Genomic DNA, 14112 nt, shown 5'->3' on the forward strand with positions numbered 1-14112 from the left:
CGCGCCCTGCGCTTCATTTTATAGCCTTCCTCCGAGGGGCGGGGTCTCTCGCGGCGCCCCCGCCTCGCCCATTGGCTGGTGCCACGCGGAGCCGCCCACGGGCGCGGCGCTGATTGGGCGCCGCCGGTGGGACCCACGTGGGGGTGAAACGCGGGGGGAGAAGAGCGCGGGGGAAACCCCCGCCCTGAAACTGCGCCCCCCCCGCGGGCACGGGCGTGGGACCGGCGGGACCGGGGAGAAACCGGGGGGAACCGGGGGGGAACCGGGCTCGGGGTCGGTCCGGGGGACCGGGACCCGCTCCGGGGGTCGCTCCTTGCACCGGGGGCTGCACCGGGGGTCGGTCGGTGGGACAGGGGGCTGCACAGAAGGGTCGCTCCGTGCACCGGTGGCTGCACCGGGGGTCGCTCCGAGGGTCAGCCGGTGCACCGGGGGTCGGTCGGTGGGACAGGGGGCTGGCTGCACAGAGGGGTCGCTCCGTGCACTGGGGGTCGGTCCGGGGTTCGTTTCTTGCACCAGGGGTTGCACAGGGTGTCGCTCCGTGCACCGGAGGGTGATCTCTGGGACCGGGGGCTGCACCGGGGGTCGTTCCGTGCGCCGGGGGTTGCTCCGGGAATCTGTCTGTGGGACAGGGGGCTGCACAGGGGGGTCGGTCCCTGGGACCGGGGACTGCTCCGAGGGTCGGTTCTTGCACCGGCGGTCTCTCCGGGGGTCGATCGGTGCACGGGTCGGCCCCTGACACCGGGGGCTTTTGCAGGGGCCAGTTCGTGCACAGGGGTCTGCACGGCGGGGGTCGGTCCGTGGGCCGCGGAACGGTCCGTGCACCGGCGGCTGCACCGGGCGTCTGTTGGTGGAGCGGGGGCTGCACCGGGGGGGCGGCAATTCACGCACCGGGCCGCGGGGGCGGTCGGTCCGTGCACCGGGACCTGCAGGCGGGGGCGGGAGGGGTCGGTGCGCTCAGAGCCGGGGGAACCCGGGACACGCGGGGAGCGCCGAGCCGCGCGGGCGGCGGCCGCCACCTGCCGGGGACACACCGGGGACGCCGGGGACACACCAGGGACGCGCTGCCGCTGTCCCGGGGCTTGGGCACACCGAGGTCGCCTCACTTTGGCCCCCGATGCCGCAGCTGCAGGGCCGGACCGGTCCGTGAACCCCCGGGGGGTCGCGGGAGGCGCCCACGCCGTGCTTCAGTTTCCCTCAGCCGCGTCCTGAGCCGTATTTCCCAAGAATCCCCCTGACCACGGCGGTGCTGGAGCTCCGTGCGCGTCGCCGCTGTTCCCTGTCCCCTCCCGGTGCCCCCCGTGCCCCCCGTGCCCCATCGCAGCCATGGCCCGCTCCGCCTCCTCCGAGCCGCCAGGCGGCGCTGTCGCTGTCCTCTCTGTGGCCTCGCCCGCAAAGCCTTCTAGGAAGTGTAGGCCTGCAGCGCCCCACCTTTCCCGCGCCATTAAACGGAGACTACATTACCCAGAAGGCTTTGCGACAACGAGTGGGCGGGGTCGCAGGGTGTGGGCGGGGCGCGGTGCCGCCAAACCGGGACCGGGACCGGGACCGGGACCGGGACCGGGACCGGGACCGGGACCGGGACCGGGACCGGGACCGGGACCGGGACCGGGACCGGGACCTGGGCTGGAATGGGGTCGAGGGCTGGGAGTCACCAAACCGGCACCAACCTGGGCTGGGGGCAACCGGACCGAGTGGGGGGAGACGAAATTGAGAGGGGCTACCGGACCGGGTCTAGAAGCCGCCAAACCGGGACCGGACTGGGCTGGGGGCGGCCGGACCGGGACTGCGGGGGTTGCGCTAGACCGGAGCGGCGATCGGGTCGGGGTTCCCCACGCTCCGGTCCTGCCGGTGTCCGGCGGTGCCCCCCCGTCCCGGGTGTCTGTGGGGATCCTGTGGGTTTTGGGGACCCCTGGGGATCGGAGGGACATAGAGGGACCAGACAGGGATGGAACGGGACCGGAGAGCCCCGCTGGGGATGCTGGAGAGCCCGGACGGGCTGTGGGACAACACCGCGGTAGCGCCGTTGTGTCCCCCTGTCTGTCCCCCTGTCTGTATTCCCTATCGGTCCCCTGTCTGTCCCCACGGCTGTCCCTGTGTTTATTCCTTGTCTATCTGTCTGTATTTCCTCTCTGTCCCCTGTCTGTCCCCCCTTCTGTCCGCCCGTCTGTCCCCTTTCCGTCTCCTGTCTGTCCCCCCGGCTGTCCCCTGTATGTTCCCCTTTCCATCCCTCGTCTGTCCCTCTGTCTGTCCTCCTTTCCGTCCCCTGTCTGTATTCCCTGTCTGTCCATCTGTCTGTATTTCCTCTCTGTCCCCCCCCCGTCTGTCCCCCCGTCTGTCCCCCTGTCTGTCCCCACCTTCCCCGTTCGTGCCCCCCCGGCTGTGCGGTGTCCGGTGCTGAGCCCGGGGTTTGTTTGCTCACGGAATTGGCAGCGGCTGCGGCCCGGGGGGGTCACCGGGGGGTCCCCGCCTGGACCCGGCGCTGACGTCCGTCCCTGGCCGCTGGCTGGTGGCCCCTGTGTCCCCAGGGATGCTGTGTCTCCCCTTCAGCCCGGTGACGGTGCGGGGCTTTGGGGGGACACAGGCGCCCCGTGTGCGTCACCGGGTGTTTGGGGGGGGCCAGGGGGGGTATAAAACCGAGCGTGGCACATCTCGGAGCATCCAGGGGATGGAGAACATGGAGAACGCTCGGCTGTGCCTGCTCTGCCTGCTGGGCTCCGGCCTCATCCTGCTCGGCACCCCCGAACCGGTACCGGAGCTCGGGCCCGCGCTGAGCCTGCCCGGGCACGGCCGGGAGGAGACGGAGCTGGTGAGGGGCTGGGGGAGCGGGGCAGGGGGTCCCCAGCACCCCCCAGTGAGGGTTTGGGGCGTTTCGGGGCGTTCCTGCTCCCCCCAGCCCGGTTTGGGGGGACCGGGGGAAATTGGGGAGGGGGCGGCCGAGACCCCCGCGCCGGTTTTGTGCCTCGGGAGGTTCCGGGGACATCCCGCAGCACGCGGGGATCGCTGCTCTGGGGAATTTTGGTTGTTTTTTCCTTCCCCAGCCCATCCTGAGCTCCGGCTCAGCTGCGGGGAGGGGGGTGGGGACCGGAGGGGGGGACGTGGGGCCGCACCCCAAGGACAGACCCTGAACTCCCCCCGGTCCTGCCCCAGCCCCGATTCCCGGCCGGGATGAGCCAGGCACGGGCTAGGGAGGGGACAGGAGCCGGGGGGACACGGGGTGACACAGATCCAGAGCCCCTGCGTGTCCCGGGAATTGGGGGTGACACGGATCCGGAGCCCTGGGTGTCCCGGGATTTCGGGGTGCCCTTCTGGAGTCCCTGGGTGTCCCGGGATTTCGGGGTGCCCCGCTGCTGTCCGTGGCAGGCGGAGGCGCTCCAGGAGGTGCTGGACGAGCTGGGGACGCGGGAGCCGCCGGCGCTGGAGAAGAGGCTGAGCTGGGTGCCCTGGGTACGGCGGGGCTGGGGGGCGGCCCTGGGGGACCCCAAACCCTCCTTTGAGGAGGATCCGGCGCCGGGGCTGACGGTGCCGCTCCGCAGTGCGATCCCTGGCAGTCGTGCGCGGTGCGGCGCGGGGCGCGCATCGGGAAGCGCTGCAGCTGCCCCCCCGGCACCTCCTGCAACCTCTCCATCCTCAAGTGCTCCTGAGGGAGCGGGGACAGCGGGGGACACCGGGGGACACCAGCTGCCACGCGCCCGCGGCCCGGGAGGGGCACGGAGGGGAAACCGCCGGCCCCAGCACCGGGATGGACCCGCACGGCACCGCCCGTGCCCCGGCCCGTGGGGCTGGCGGTGTCCAGGGACACATTAAACCATTGGATCCACGCCTGCCGTCAGCTTTTTTGGGGGATTTTGAGGTTCCCAGCCCCCTCTGCCGCTGGGCAGGGTCCTGAGAGGGGTGGGGGTCCCATCCTGCCCCCCTTCCCTGTCGGGAATTTGAGGTTGGGGCGGGAATGAGGGACAGGGAGTGGGAATCTCATCCCGCTGCGGGAGAGGGGAAGCGGGAATGGGAGCGCTGCGGGGACGGGCAGGGAGCTGCGTCCTGGACCTGAGTCCTGGATTCCCGAGCTGATGGAGACGGATGGATGGAAGAGCGGGGAGCTCATACGGCCCGGCCCGGCCGCATCCCGAATCCCACATCCAGATTCCAAATCCACACCCAGAATCTCGGATCCCCACCCAAAATCCAGCATCCTCATCTAGAATCTTGGCTCCCCATCCAGAATCCCGCATTCCTCATCCACGATCCCGAATCTCCATCCACGACCCCGCACCGCCCGCGCGGGCCCCACCCGTTGCCCCACCCCGCGCGTTGCCCCTTTAAGACTCTCTCTCCCACCTCCGCTCCGCCCACCCGCCTCCCCTTCGGCGCATCCCATTGGCTGACGGTGACATCAGTGGGTGTGGTCTGGGCGGTGGTGACGCAGGGGGCGTGGCTAGTGGGGCGGGCGGGGGGCGCCGAAGATGGCGGCGGCTCCGGTGGCTCCGGCGGCTCCGGCCTCGGGGCCGCGCCGCTTCTCGCTGCTCGCCATCGTGGGCGGCGGCTGCCACCGGCCCGGCCTCAGGGCCGCCGCCCTGCAGCAGCTGGAGCGAGGTGAGACCGCGTGATGCTCCGCGGGATCCTCCCGGACCCACCCGCCTGCACCGGAGGAGCCCCCCCGGGGATGCCGCGCTCGGTCCCGGGGTGTGATCGCCCCTATCGGGATGCCCCGTCCCACCCCAGCCCGCCGGGATCCGCCCCTGCGGCTTCCCAGGGTTTGCGCCCCGAAATTCCGAAATTCCCAGGATTTGCCCCATTTCCTGCCCCCCCCCCCCCCATCCCCGGGATCTGCGCCCTCTTTGACTCCTCAGCCCCCGCGATTATCCCTCTAAAATCCCAGATCTGCCCCTTTTTCCTGCCCCAAAACCCTCCGGGATCTGAATCCTCCTCCAGCTCTTTCTTCTCTCAAGATCTCCAGGATTTGCTCCTCCTGGATTTGCCCCCCCCTCCCCCAGGATCTTCCCCTTTCCCTGCAGCCCTAAATCCCCGGGATCTGCCCCTAAATCCCCAGGATTGACCCCACATTTTGTAGGGACCCCCTCCAGCCCCTACACCCCTCCCTGAGCCCTGCCCAGATTTTGGGGGGGGGGGGGTCTCAGGCCATGACATCCTAGCGGGAGCAGATCCCAAACCCACGACGGGAGGGACATTCCCCATTCCATTGTCCCCTCCCTGTCCCAAACCTCACCAAAACCACCCCAAAAACGGCCCCAAACCCTTGTGCAACCCCGGGCCGGTTACACCATCCCCCACCCATTCTCTGGCCGTTACCGGCAGCACCCAGAGCCACCCAAAATTTTTGGGAATAATCTCCCAAAATCCCTTCTGGGAAGCCCTGAAGGGTTTTTCGGGTGCTGCACCTGTCCCGGTGCTGACAGGTAGCACCAAATCTTTTAATTCCTTAATTGGCACCTCTGAGGAGGCGTTGGCAGAGCTGCTCCGTGCCCTGGGGGGTTGGGATTTGGGGTTTAGGATTTGGCAGAGCCGGGGCTGTTGTGACTCACAGCCCAAGGAGCTCACCTGCCGGGCAGGTGTTGGCACAGGTGGGCTTGGAGGCACCCCAAAAACACCTTAGGGGGGATTTGAGGAGGCGATTTTATGGGAGATTTTGTGGGGTCAGCCCCACCTGGCAGCGTGTGGGGTTTTGGGGTGGTGCTGGTGGGTTCTGAGCCCCCAAATCCCAAATTTTTCTTCTGTTTTTCCTCCTCAGGGATCCGCTCATGGGATATCGACCTCACCTGCTGCAACCTGGACGAGCAGCTGAAGCTCTTCGTGTCCCGGCACTCGGCCACCTTCTCCAGCATTGTCAAAGGTAAAAAATGGGATAAAAACCAGGAAAAAGGGGGGAAAAAGCCTCCAGGGAGGGGTGGGAATGGAGGTTGGGATCAGGGACACCTCCTCCCCCCAGATTTTGTGGGAACAGGGCTGGCTTTGTGCCTCCCCCATCCAAACCCCGTGATCCCCACGTGAGGAGCCGCTTCCTTTTCCAGCGTGGAAAAATGGGATTTTCCACAGGAGGATGGAAAAGGGAAAACAGAGCTGGGGCTGCTCCAGTGCCTTTTTTCCCCCCACACCCCACCCTCAGCTGGGTCCTGGTGGGTGTTTCCTTGCTGAGAGGGGAAAATGAACCCCAAAACCCCCCGTGGGAGAGCCCAGAGAGTTTGGGGGACTCTCCCCATCCTGTTCCCTCCCCTCCCTGGGCAGGAAGGACACGGGAAATGTGTCCCTGGCCCTTGTGGTGTCCGTGCCTGTCCCTCTTCCGCCGGAAAACCGGGCAGTGCCTGGCTGTGCCACCCCCTTGGGGACAAACTGGGGGGGCATGGCTGTCACCCCACAGGTCAGAGGACCCTCCACCACCGCGGGGACGTGCTGGAGACCCTGGTGCTGCTCAACCCTTCTGACAAATCCCTGTGTGACGAGGTGAGCCGGGGCGGGACGGGCCCCGGGGCTGTCCCCATGGTGTCCCCACAGTGTCCCCAATGTCCCCGTCTCTGTCTCCAGCTGCGGAACCTCATCACAGATGTGTCCCAGCACAAGCTGCTGGTGTTTGCTGGGCCCTGTGTGGAGGACACTGGGGAGCTGATGCTGCAGACCGGCTGCTTCTCCCTGCGGGATTTCATCCAGATCTTCACTGATAAGGAGGTGAGGGAAGGGGACAGGGGGATTTTGGGGCCAGAGCTGCTGTCTGAGCAAATCCAGCCTGGAGAAGCTCCTGGGAATGCTGGCACGTCCTCCCCCCTCCTCACATGGGGGGGTCCCTGCAAGGTGTGGGGCAAAGCTTTGGGGTCTGCAGTAGAAAAAAGGGGCAGATCCTGGGGATTTAGGGGAGTTTTGTGGGGCAGATCCTGGGGATTTAGTGGGTACTGATCCTGAGAATTTAGTCACGTAGTTGCTGGGGATCTGGGAATGTAAATCTTGGGGGTAGATTTGGGAGTTTGGGGAGCAAATCCTGGGGGATGTTGGGGGGAAGATCCCGGGGGGTTGAAGGGCAGGGAAAGGGGAAGATCCTGGGAGTTCAGGGGTGCAGATCCTGGGATTTTAAGGTGCAGATCCTGGTGATTTAGGGATGCAGATTATGGTAATTTAGGGGTGCAATTCCTGGTAATTTAGGGGGGCAGATCCTCAGCTGCCAGCCCTGGGGGACCACAGCCTCAGCCAGGGTGGGAGTCAGGGAAAGGCCCTCCTTGGGATCCCCCTGCCCAGCAGCAGAGGCGGCTGGCACCCCAAAATCCCCCCAAAAAGCAGGCAGCCAGTGTGGATCCAATGGTTTAATGTGTCCCACCCCCATGGGTCCATCCTGGTGGGCGATGGGGGTGACCCCGGTGCCCCCTCCCACCTGAAGCTGCCCCTCTGTGCAGGTGGGCGAGATCCTGAGCTCTGCAGACCCCTCGGCCAAGGCCAGGCTGACCATCAGCTGCCCCGACTTCGGGGAGTGGCGGGACTCGGGCTTGGAGCACCACAACCTGCAGGACTTCATAGAGCTGCGCTACAACCCCGGCTGCGTCCTGCCGGAGATGGAGGGGCTGGAGGAGTTCATGGAGTACCTGTCGGAGTCTCTGGAGCCCCAATCCCCTTTTGACCTGCTGGAGCCTCCCACCATGGTGGGATTCCTGAAGCTCTCCAAGCCCTGCTGCTACATCTTCCCGGGCGGGAGAGGGGACTCGGCTTTCTTCGCCGTCAACGGCTTCAACGTTTTGGTCAACGGCGGCTCCAACCCCAAATCCTCCTTCTGGAAGCTGGTGCGGCACCTGGACCGCATAGACTCCATCCTGGTGACCCACGCGGGCACCGACAGCCTGCCTGGCATCAACAGCCTGCTCCAGAGGAAGCTGGCCGAGCTGGAGGAGGACCCTTCCCAGAGCTCCCAGGGCAACGGCGACTGGGCCAAGAACCTCATCTCACCCGAGCTGGGCGTCGTCTTCCTCAACGCCTCCGAGAAGCTGAAGGACATCGAGGGCGACTCAAAGGTGCTGAAGAGCTGCGACGAGGCCGCTCTGACCCTGCACTACCTGGACAAGTTGGGCATCCGGCCCAACCTGCTGGCCCGAGACAGCGGCCCCCGCGCCGAGCCCACCGTGCTCTTCCAGAAGATGGGGGTGGGCCGGTTGGACATGTACGTGCTGAACCCCGTGAAGGGCACCAAGGAGCTGGAGTTCCTCCTGCAGCACTGGTCGGGGAATGGCTTCCCCAAGGAGCAGGAGCTGCCCCTGCAGTGCCTGACCTCGGTGTGTGTGCTGCTGGTGTGGCACCCCGTCAGCCGCTCCGAGAAGATCATCCGGGTGCTGTTCCCCGGCTGCACGCCCCAGGCGCGGATCCTGGAAGGGCTGGAGAAGGTGAAGCACCTGGAGTTCCTCAAGCACCCCGTGGTCACCAAGAATGACCTGAAGGGGACGGCGCAGGCAGAGAAGCCGCTGAAGCAGAGGAGGGCGGAGAGCAAGGAGAGCCTCAAGTCGGGCTCCAAGCTGAGCTTGGTGGAGGCTGTGGCGCCGGCGCCGAAGGAGAAGGTTCCGAAGGTGGAGAGGAAGGAGGTGAAAGCAGGGACCAAGGAGAAGCCAAAATCCCTGGGGGATGCGGCCAGAACGGGGTCAGAAGAGGAGAAAGCCAAGGATGCCCGAGCCAAGCCGGACTCGGCGGCTGAGAAGGCGAAGGGGGACGCAAAGCCGAAGCCAAACAAGGAAAAAGCGGCGCCCAAGAAGGAGCCGGTGGCCAGGAAGGAGGAGAAGAAGCCACCAAAGAAGGACGAGGGGGCCGAGGCCAAGGTGGAGGCCAAGAAGGAGGTGAAGGTGGTGAAGAAGGAAGGGAAGGCCGAGACGCTGCGGAAGGACTCGAAGGACAGCAAGGCAGAGGCCAAGGCTCCGGCCAAGGCTCCGGCCCGGAAGGCGCCTGTCCTGGAGAGCCGCAAGCCCCTGACCAAGGCCGGCAGCATCAAGAAATCCCCGCTGAAGAAAGAACCAGAGAAACCCAAGGCTAAAACCGCCCGGAAGGAGCCGGGCACGTCAGACGGCTCCAAATCCTCCTCCCCCGAGGAGATGCTGCCGGAGGCCGAGCGGGATGGCGGGAGGAGGAGAAAGGAAGAATCCACGGATGAAGGCATCGCCACGGCCGACAGCGAGCTGGAGCCTTTATCCCTGGAGAACGGGGGGAACCGGCGCCCAGGGGATCCGTCCTGCCTGGAGAACGGCCTGGAAGACCCCGAGAGCCCCCAGCGCTTGCGCTACCTGGAGAGCAGCCCCCTGCGAGCCGTGTGCCCCCCGTCACCCATGGCCAAGACCCCCAAGAGCGACCGCAGCGTCAACTTCGACCTGACGCCCACCGGGCTGCTCAACCACGGCCCCGAGGGCGCCGAGGATCCCTGCGGCAGCTCCGAGGAGAAGACCCTGGAGATGATGTCCCCGGCCAGCTCGGGGCCGGCCAGCGCCGGCCACACGCCCTTCCACCAGTCCCCGGTGGAGGATGGCACCGAGGAGCCGGGCACTGGCGCCACCCGGCAGCAGAGCGCGTGGCCAGCGGCCGCGGCGGGCAAGGAGGGCTCGGTGCCGGACAAGCAGGCGGGGTGCCTGTCCCTCAGCCCCTTCAAGGATGATGTCCCCGATGTGTCCCCCACCATCACCACGCCCTCGCTGCCGGCCGAGGTGGGCTCCCCGCACTCCACCGAGGTGGACGAGTCGCTGTCGGTGTCCTTTGAGCAGGTGCTGCCGCCGGTCAGCGAGTCCCCCCCGGAGGATGGGCGGCGATCCCGCGCCTCCGGGGACACACAGGAGCCCGAGGCCACCAAAGGAGGGCTGTCCCTGCCGCTGCGGCCGTGCCACCACCCGCCCTGGGCCGACGGGGACGCGGCTTCACGGCCGGGCCGCCGCTCGGACTCGCCCCACGATGTGGACCTGTGCCTGGTGTCCCCCTGCGAGTTCGAGCACCCCAAATCCGAGCGGTCGCCCTCAGCCGCCGCCAGCCCGCGGGAGCTGTCGGACAGCGACCCCTCACAGGAGCTGGTGCCACCCCGGGGCCGGCCGGGCGAGACCCCCCCCACATCGGTCAGCGAGTCGCTGCCCACCCTGTCCGACTCCGACGTCCCTCCGGCCACCGAGGACTGCCCGTCCATCCTGGCCGACGGGCTGGAGTCGGACGAGGACTCGGAGCGGCCGCCCCGCGGCGTGGCCAGAGCGTGTGACCCTCTGCCAGCCCCCCTGAAGGACCCGTGTCCCCTCCCTGCCCAGCCTGGAATCTGCATGGTGGACCCCGAGGCGCTGCCCCCCGGCCGGAAGGAGCCCCCGGGCACCAAGGTGAAGAGGACCCCGTCCCGCGTGGGCTCAGCCCCCAAAGCCGAGCCCCCCCGTGTCCCCTTGGCCACCAAGGCCAAGCCTCCAGCCAGCGCTGCAGGTGACAAGGCCAGGCCACCCCTTGGGGACAAGAAGGGACCATCCGGCAGCGCCCCCGGCAACGCCCGCGGCGCCACAGCCCGGCCGGCATCCGCAGCTGGGCGGGCATCGCCGGCAGGTACGGGCGGGCGGTGAGGGGTGGCACTGCAGGGGTGGCACTTTGGGGCCCTCTCTGACGCTGTCCCTCTGTCCTGGCAGGCACCAGGGCTGCAGCCCCCCAGGGACCCCCGGTGTACGTGGACCTGGCATACCTGCCCGGCTCGTGGAGTGCCCGCACGGTGGACGAGGAGTTCTTCCGGCGGATCCGCGCGCTCTGCTACGTGGTCAGCGGTGATGATCACCTGAAGGAGGGGGTGCTGCGCCCGCTGCTCGATGCCCTCCTGGCGGGCAAGCACCAGTGGGGCATCGACATCCAGGTGGGTGCCCAGCCTGGGCTGTGGGGAGGGCTGGGATTGGCTCCCTCGGGGTGCTGGGGGGTGGCAAAGTGTCCTCGGGGTCTCTTCCCAGTGCTGGGGGGTGACAAAGCATCCTGGGGGTCCCTTCCCGATATTTGGGAGGTGACAAAATATTCTCGGGGTCCCTTCCCAGTACTGGGGGGTGACAAAGTGTCCTGGGTACACCTTTCTGATAATTGGGGGGTGCCAAAGTTTCCTGGGGATTCCTTCCCAAAATCTCGGGGGTGACAAAGTGTCTTGGGTGCACCTTTCTACTGCTGGGGGGTGACAAAGTGTCCTCGGGGTTCCTTCCCATTATTTGGGGGGTGACAAAATGTCCTGGGTGCCCCTTCAGGTGACCTTGATCCCCACCTTCGACTCGCTGGTGATGCACGAGTGGTACCAGGAGACGCACGAGCGGCAGCAGGAGCTGGGCATCACCGTGCTGGGCAGCAACAGCACCGTGGCCATGCAGGACGAGACCTTCCCCGCCTGCAAGGTGGAGTTCTGAGGGGGGGCACGGCCCGGGTGCCACCCCCTGCCCCTCCTCTCCCTCCTCCCCGCGCCCCCCACCCCTCTCTGAGCCCCTCGGAGGGGAGGGGTGGGGACACCAGGGGGAGGTCCCCGCATGCCCACGCCCAGCCACGCTCTGCACCCAGCCCGGGGAGGGGACAAGGGACCAGCTGGGGGGGACACGGGGGGGTGGCAGGATGTGTCCCCCTCCCCTCCCTCCCAGCAGCAGGGCTGAGCCGTCCCCCATGGGCAGCTCGATGGAACAGGGTAAATTTTGGTGTTTTGTTGGTTTTTTTCCCCCCCTTTCCCTGGATGAGCCACAATTCCCCCCCCTTCCCCAAAATACCCACAACCCTCAAAGTGTTGGGGGAGGGGTTGGGTGTCCCTTTTGTTGGGGGGAGGGGAGGGGCTGGGTGTCCCTTTTTGGGGGGGCACAAAGCTGGGACAGCCTTGGGGGTCCTGCAGGGCTTGGGGTTGGGGGATGCTGCTGCGGGGTTGTCCCTGGTGTTTTGCCCCACCCCAAAACGGTTGTGCCCCCCCCAAAAAAACATCTGTGACCCCCCCACACACCCCCAAATTGATTGTAAACCCCCCCCCCCCACATGCAGCATCCCCTCCCCTGGGCTGAGACCTGCCCAGCTCGCTGCACTGATGGCCCTTCCCTCCCCAACCCTTCCCCCCTTAAAATTTTGGGGTGGGGGCTGAACAAAGGCACCCCCCAGCCCTTCATTTTTGGGGGGGAGTGAAAAGCAGCCCCCCCACATCCACCCCCACCCCCAGGAGCTGCCGAAAGCTGTTCAGAACCAAACGTCACGTGCAATTTTTAAGGGGTTTTATGAGTTGAGAGCACCAAAGGGGGGTCAGGGTGGGGCTTGAGGTAGGGGGGGGACAGAATGTGATGACCCCCACCTCCAAAATTCCCCCCCCCGGGACAAACACTAACCTGTTTTTGTAGGAGGCTCCTCGATGGCTCTTTTTGTAATGACTTTTTAAGATAAAACAAAACAAAAAAAATACAAAAATCGTGAAAACTGAAGAAACCAAACCGTTTTTTTTTGTTGTTGTTTTTTTCGGGGGGGGGGGTTTATTTATCTTTGCTCCCCCCCCCCCCAGTAAATGCCCTTGGGGGCTTTTACCTTTGATTGTATCGTCCTGCGTGTTCGGGGAGGGGGCACTGAATGTTTCACCTTTAGTGCTTTATATCATTTTTTTTCTCAGCTGGAAGGGTTGGAGGTTGCTGGGGGGGCGTTTTTTGGGGTGGGTGGGGTGGTTTTAACCCCCCCCCCTCCCCAATTGCTCCAAACCCCAGCCCCTGCCCGTGGCCACCGGCACACGCTCCCCGTCTTGCACGCCACCTTCCCGTTTGGCAATTGTGTGGAAAATGAGCATTAAAGAGGATCATTCCCAGTGGATCTTTGTCTCCTGCGTGGTGTTTTTATTTTTTTTCTTTTAGTTTTGGGGGGGTCCCCATGGATTTGGGGAGGGGGTGGAAAAGGATGAGTTGGGCTCGGCCTTTGTTGGGGGGTTTGGGGCGGTGCCACGAGGTGAGAAAGGGATTTTGGGTTTTTTTTGGGGTGGGGGGGATGCAGCTGGTGGTGGGAGAGGGGTTGGGGGATTTGGGGGGGTCCAGGGTGTCAGGTGGGGGCGTTGAGAGGGGTCGGGGAGGGGGGGTGGATGCGCTGCGGTGCGGCAGCGCCGAGGCTGAGGCTGGATGCGGGGTTGCCATGACAACGCCATCCCCATCCCCATCCCCATCCCTGCATCCCAGCCCCGCCGCCCCCGGCCCCACCAGCAGCAGCAGCAGGAGGAGGAGGGGGCTGCACCCGCTGCCTTCAGCCCCCGCGGATTTTGGGGGGATTTTTGGGAGGGGGGGTCGAAGCCTCCTCGGTGCTGCGGGGGGGTCCCTGTGCTCAGCCCTGTGGGCAGCACGGGGCTGGCAGGACCAGGGGACAAAACCCCCTCAAAGCCCCGCGTGCCCACCCCCAAATTCCCCTTCCCACCCCCCCCCAGCCAATCCCAAACCTCCCCTTCTCCAAAATCCCCTGGTTCCCAGCCCTTTGCTCCAGCGGGGCTGTTTTGGGGAGGGGGCTCAGGGGGGGTTGGCTCCCCTGGAGCCCAGGTGTGACAGCCCCAGGCTCGGGGCTGTCCCCAGGGCTGTCCCTGTCCCCCCAGCCCCCTCTGAGCCCCCCACTCTGCTCTGACTGGTCCCAGTGGCTTTGGGTTCTGGGGAGGGGTCCCAGCGGGGGCTTCTCCGGGGGACACCGCGGGGCCGAGGGGGTGACAGCGCCCGCGGTGGCAGAGCCAGCAGAGGCCTGACCCTGGCGGAGCCGTGCGTGGAGCTGGGGAGGGGTCTCCAGCCCCCCGGCCCCGAGCCCACCGGCGCTGCCGCGGTGCCACCGGCTGGGCCTGGCACTGCCATCCGGGCGCGGTGGCACCTGCCAGGTGTCGCCGGGACAAAAGGCGGCGTAACCGAAACCGCCGCGTGACGTCCCCGCCGTCCCGGCTCCGGTGGCACCGCGGGGCCGGCGCGTCCCCCGTCTCGGCGGGATGTTCGGTGGATTCCCGACGGGGATACGGGAATGTCCCCCACATCCCCCGCCCTCCGCCGGGTCCCTGCCCGCGGGGACGCTCCCGCAGCTGCGCCGGTGACAGCCGGTGACAGCCGGGCCATGAGCTCAGCGGGGTGCGAGGCACCGGCTGGCACCGGCGGCGGGTGTAGGGGGGGGACACAGCTGGGCACCGCGGGTGCGGTGACA

The 14112-nt window shown here is 66.6% G+C and overlaps 3 protein-coding genes across 3 annotated transcripts; 2 read left to right on the forward strand and 1 right to left on the reverse strand.

Annotated features, from left to right (window-relative positions):
* Positions 1-18: 18 nt before the first annotated feature.
* Positions 19-1316, reverse strand: LOC136567119 (uncharacterized). The gene is made up of 3 exons (XM_066566627.1): positions 1237-1316; positions 1104-1123; positions 19-923 (listed from the first exon to the last, which is right to left on the reverse strand). The coding sequence occupies exons 1-3, from the start codon at positions 1314-1316 to the stop codon at positions 19-21; spliced, it is 1005 nt and encodes a 334-aa protein (XP_066422724.1).
* A 1202-nt stretch (positions 1317-2518) lies between these two features.
* On the forward strand, positions 2519-3818 carry LOC136567042 (cocaine- and amphetamine-regulated transcript protein-like). The gene is made up of 3 exons (XM_066566498.1): positions 2519-2806; positions 3361-3444; positions 3534-3818. The coding sequence occupies exons 1-3, from the start codon at positions 2528-2530 to the stop codon at positions 3639-3641; spliced, it is 471 nt and encodes a 156-aa protein (XP_066422595.1). The 5' UTR covers positions 2519-2527; the 3' UTR covers positions 3642-3818.
* Positions 3819-4451: 633 nt separating this feature from the next.
* On the forward strand, positions 4452-12768 carry MAP1S (microtubule associated protein 1S). Its single transcript, XM_066566402.1, has 7 exons — positions 4452-4587; positions 5744-5845; positions 6371-6453; positions 6535-6675; positions 7392-10527; positions 10608-10825; positions 11199-12768. The coding sequence occupies exons 1-7, from the start codon at positions 4458-4460 to the stop codon at positions 11352-11354; spliced, it is 3966 nt and encodes a 1321-aa protein (XP_066422499.1). The 5' UTR covers positions 4452-4457; the 3' UTR covers positions 11355-12768.
* The last annotated feature ends 1344 nt before the right edge of the window (positions 12769-14112 follow it).

The sequence above is a fragment of the Molothrus aeneus genome, chromosome 27 (assembly GCF_037042795.1).
Source record: "Molothrus aeneus isolate 106 chromosome 27, BPBGC_Maene_1.0, whole genome shotgun sequence".
Lineage (NCBI taxonomy): Eukaryota > Metazoa > Chordata > Aves > Passeriformes > Icteridae > Molothrus > Molothrus aeneus.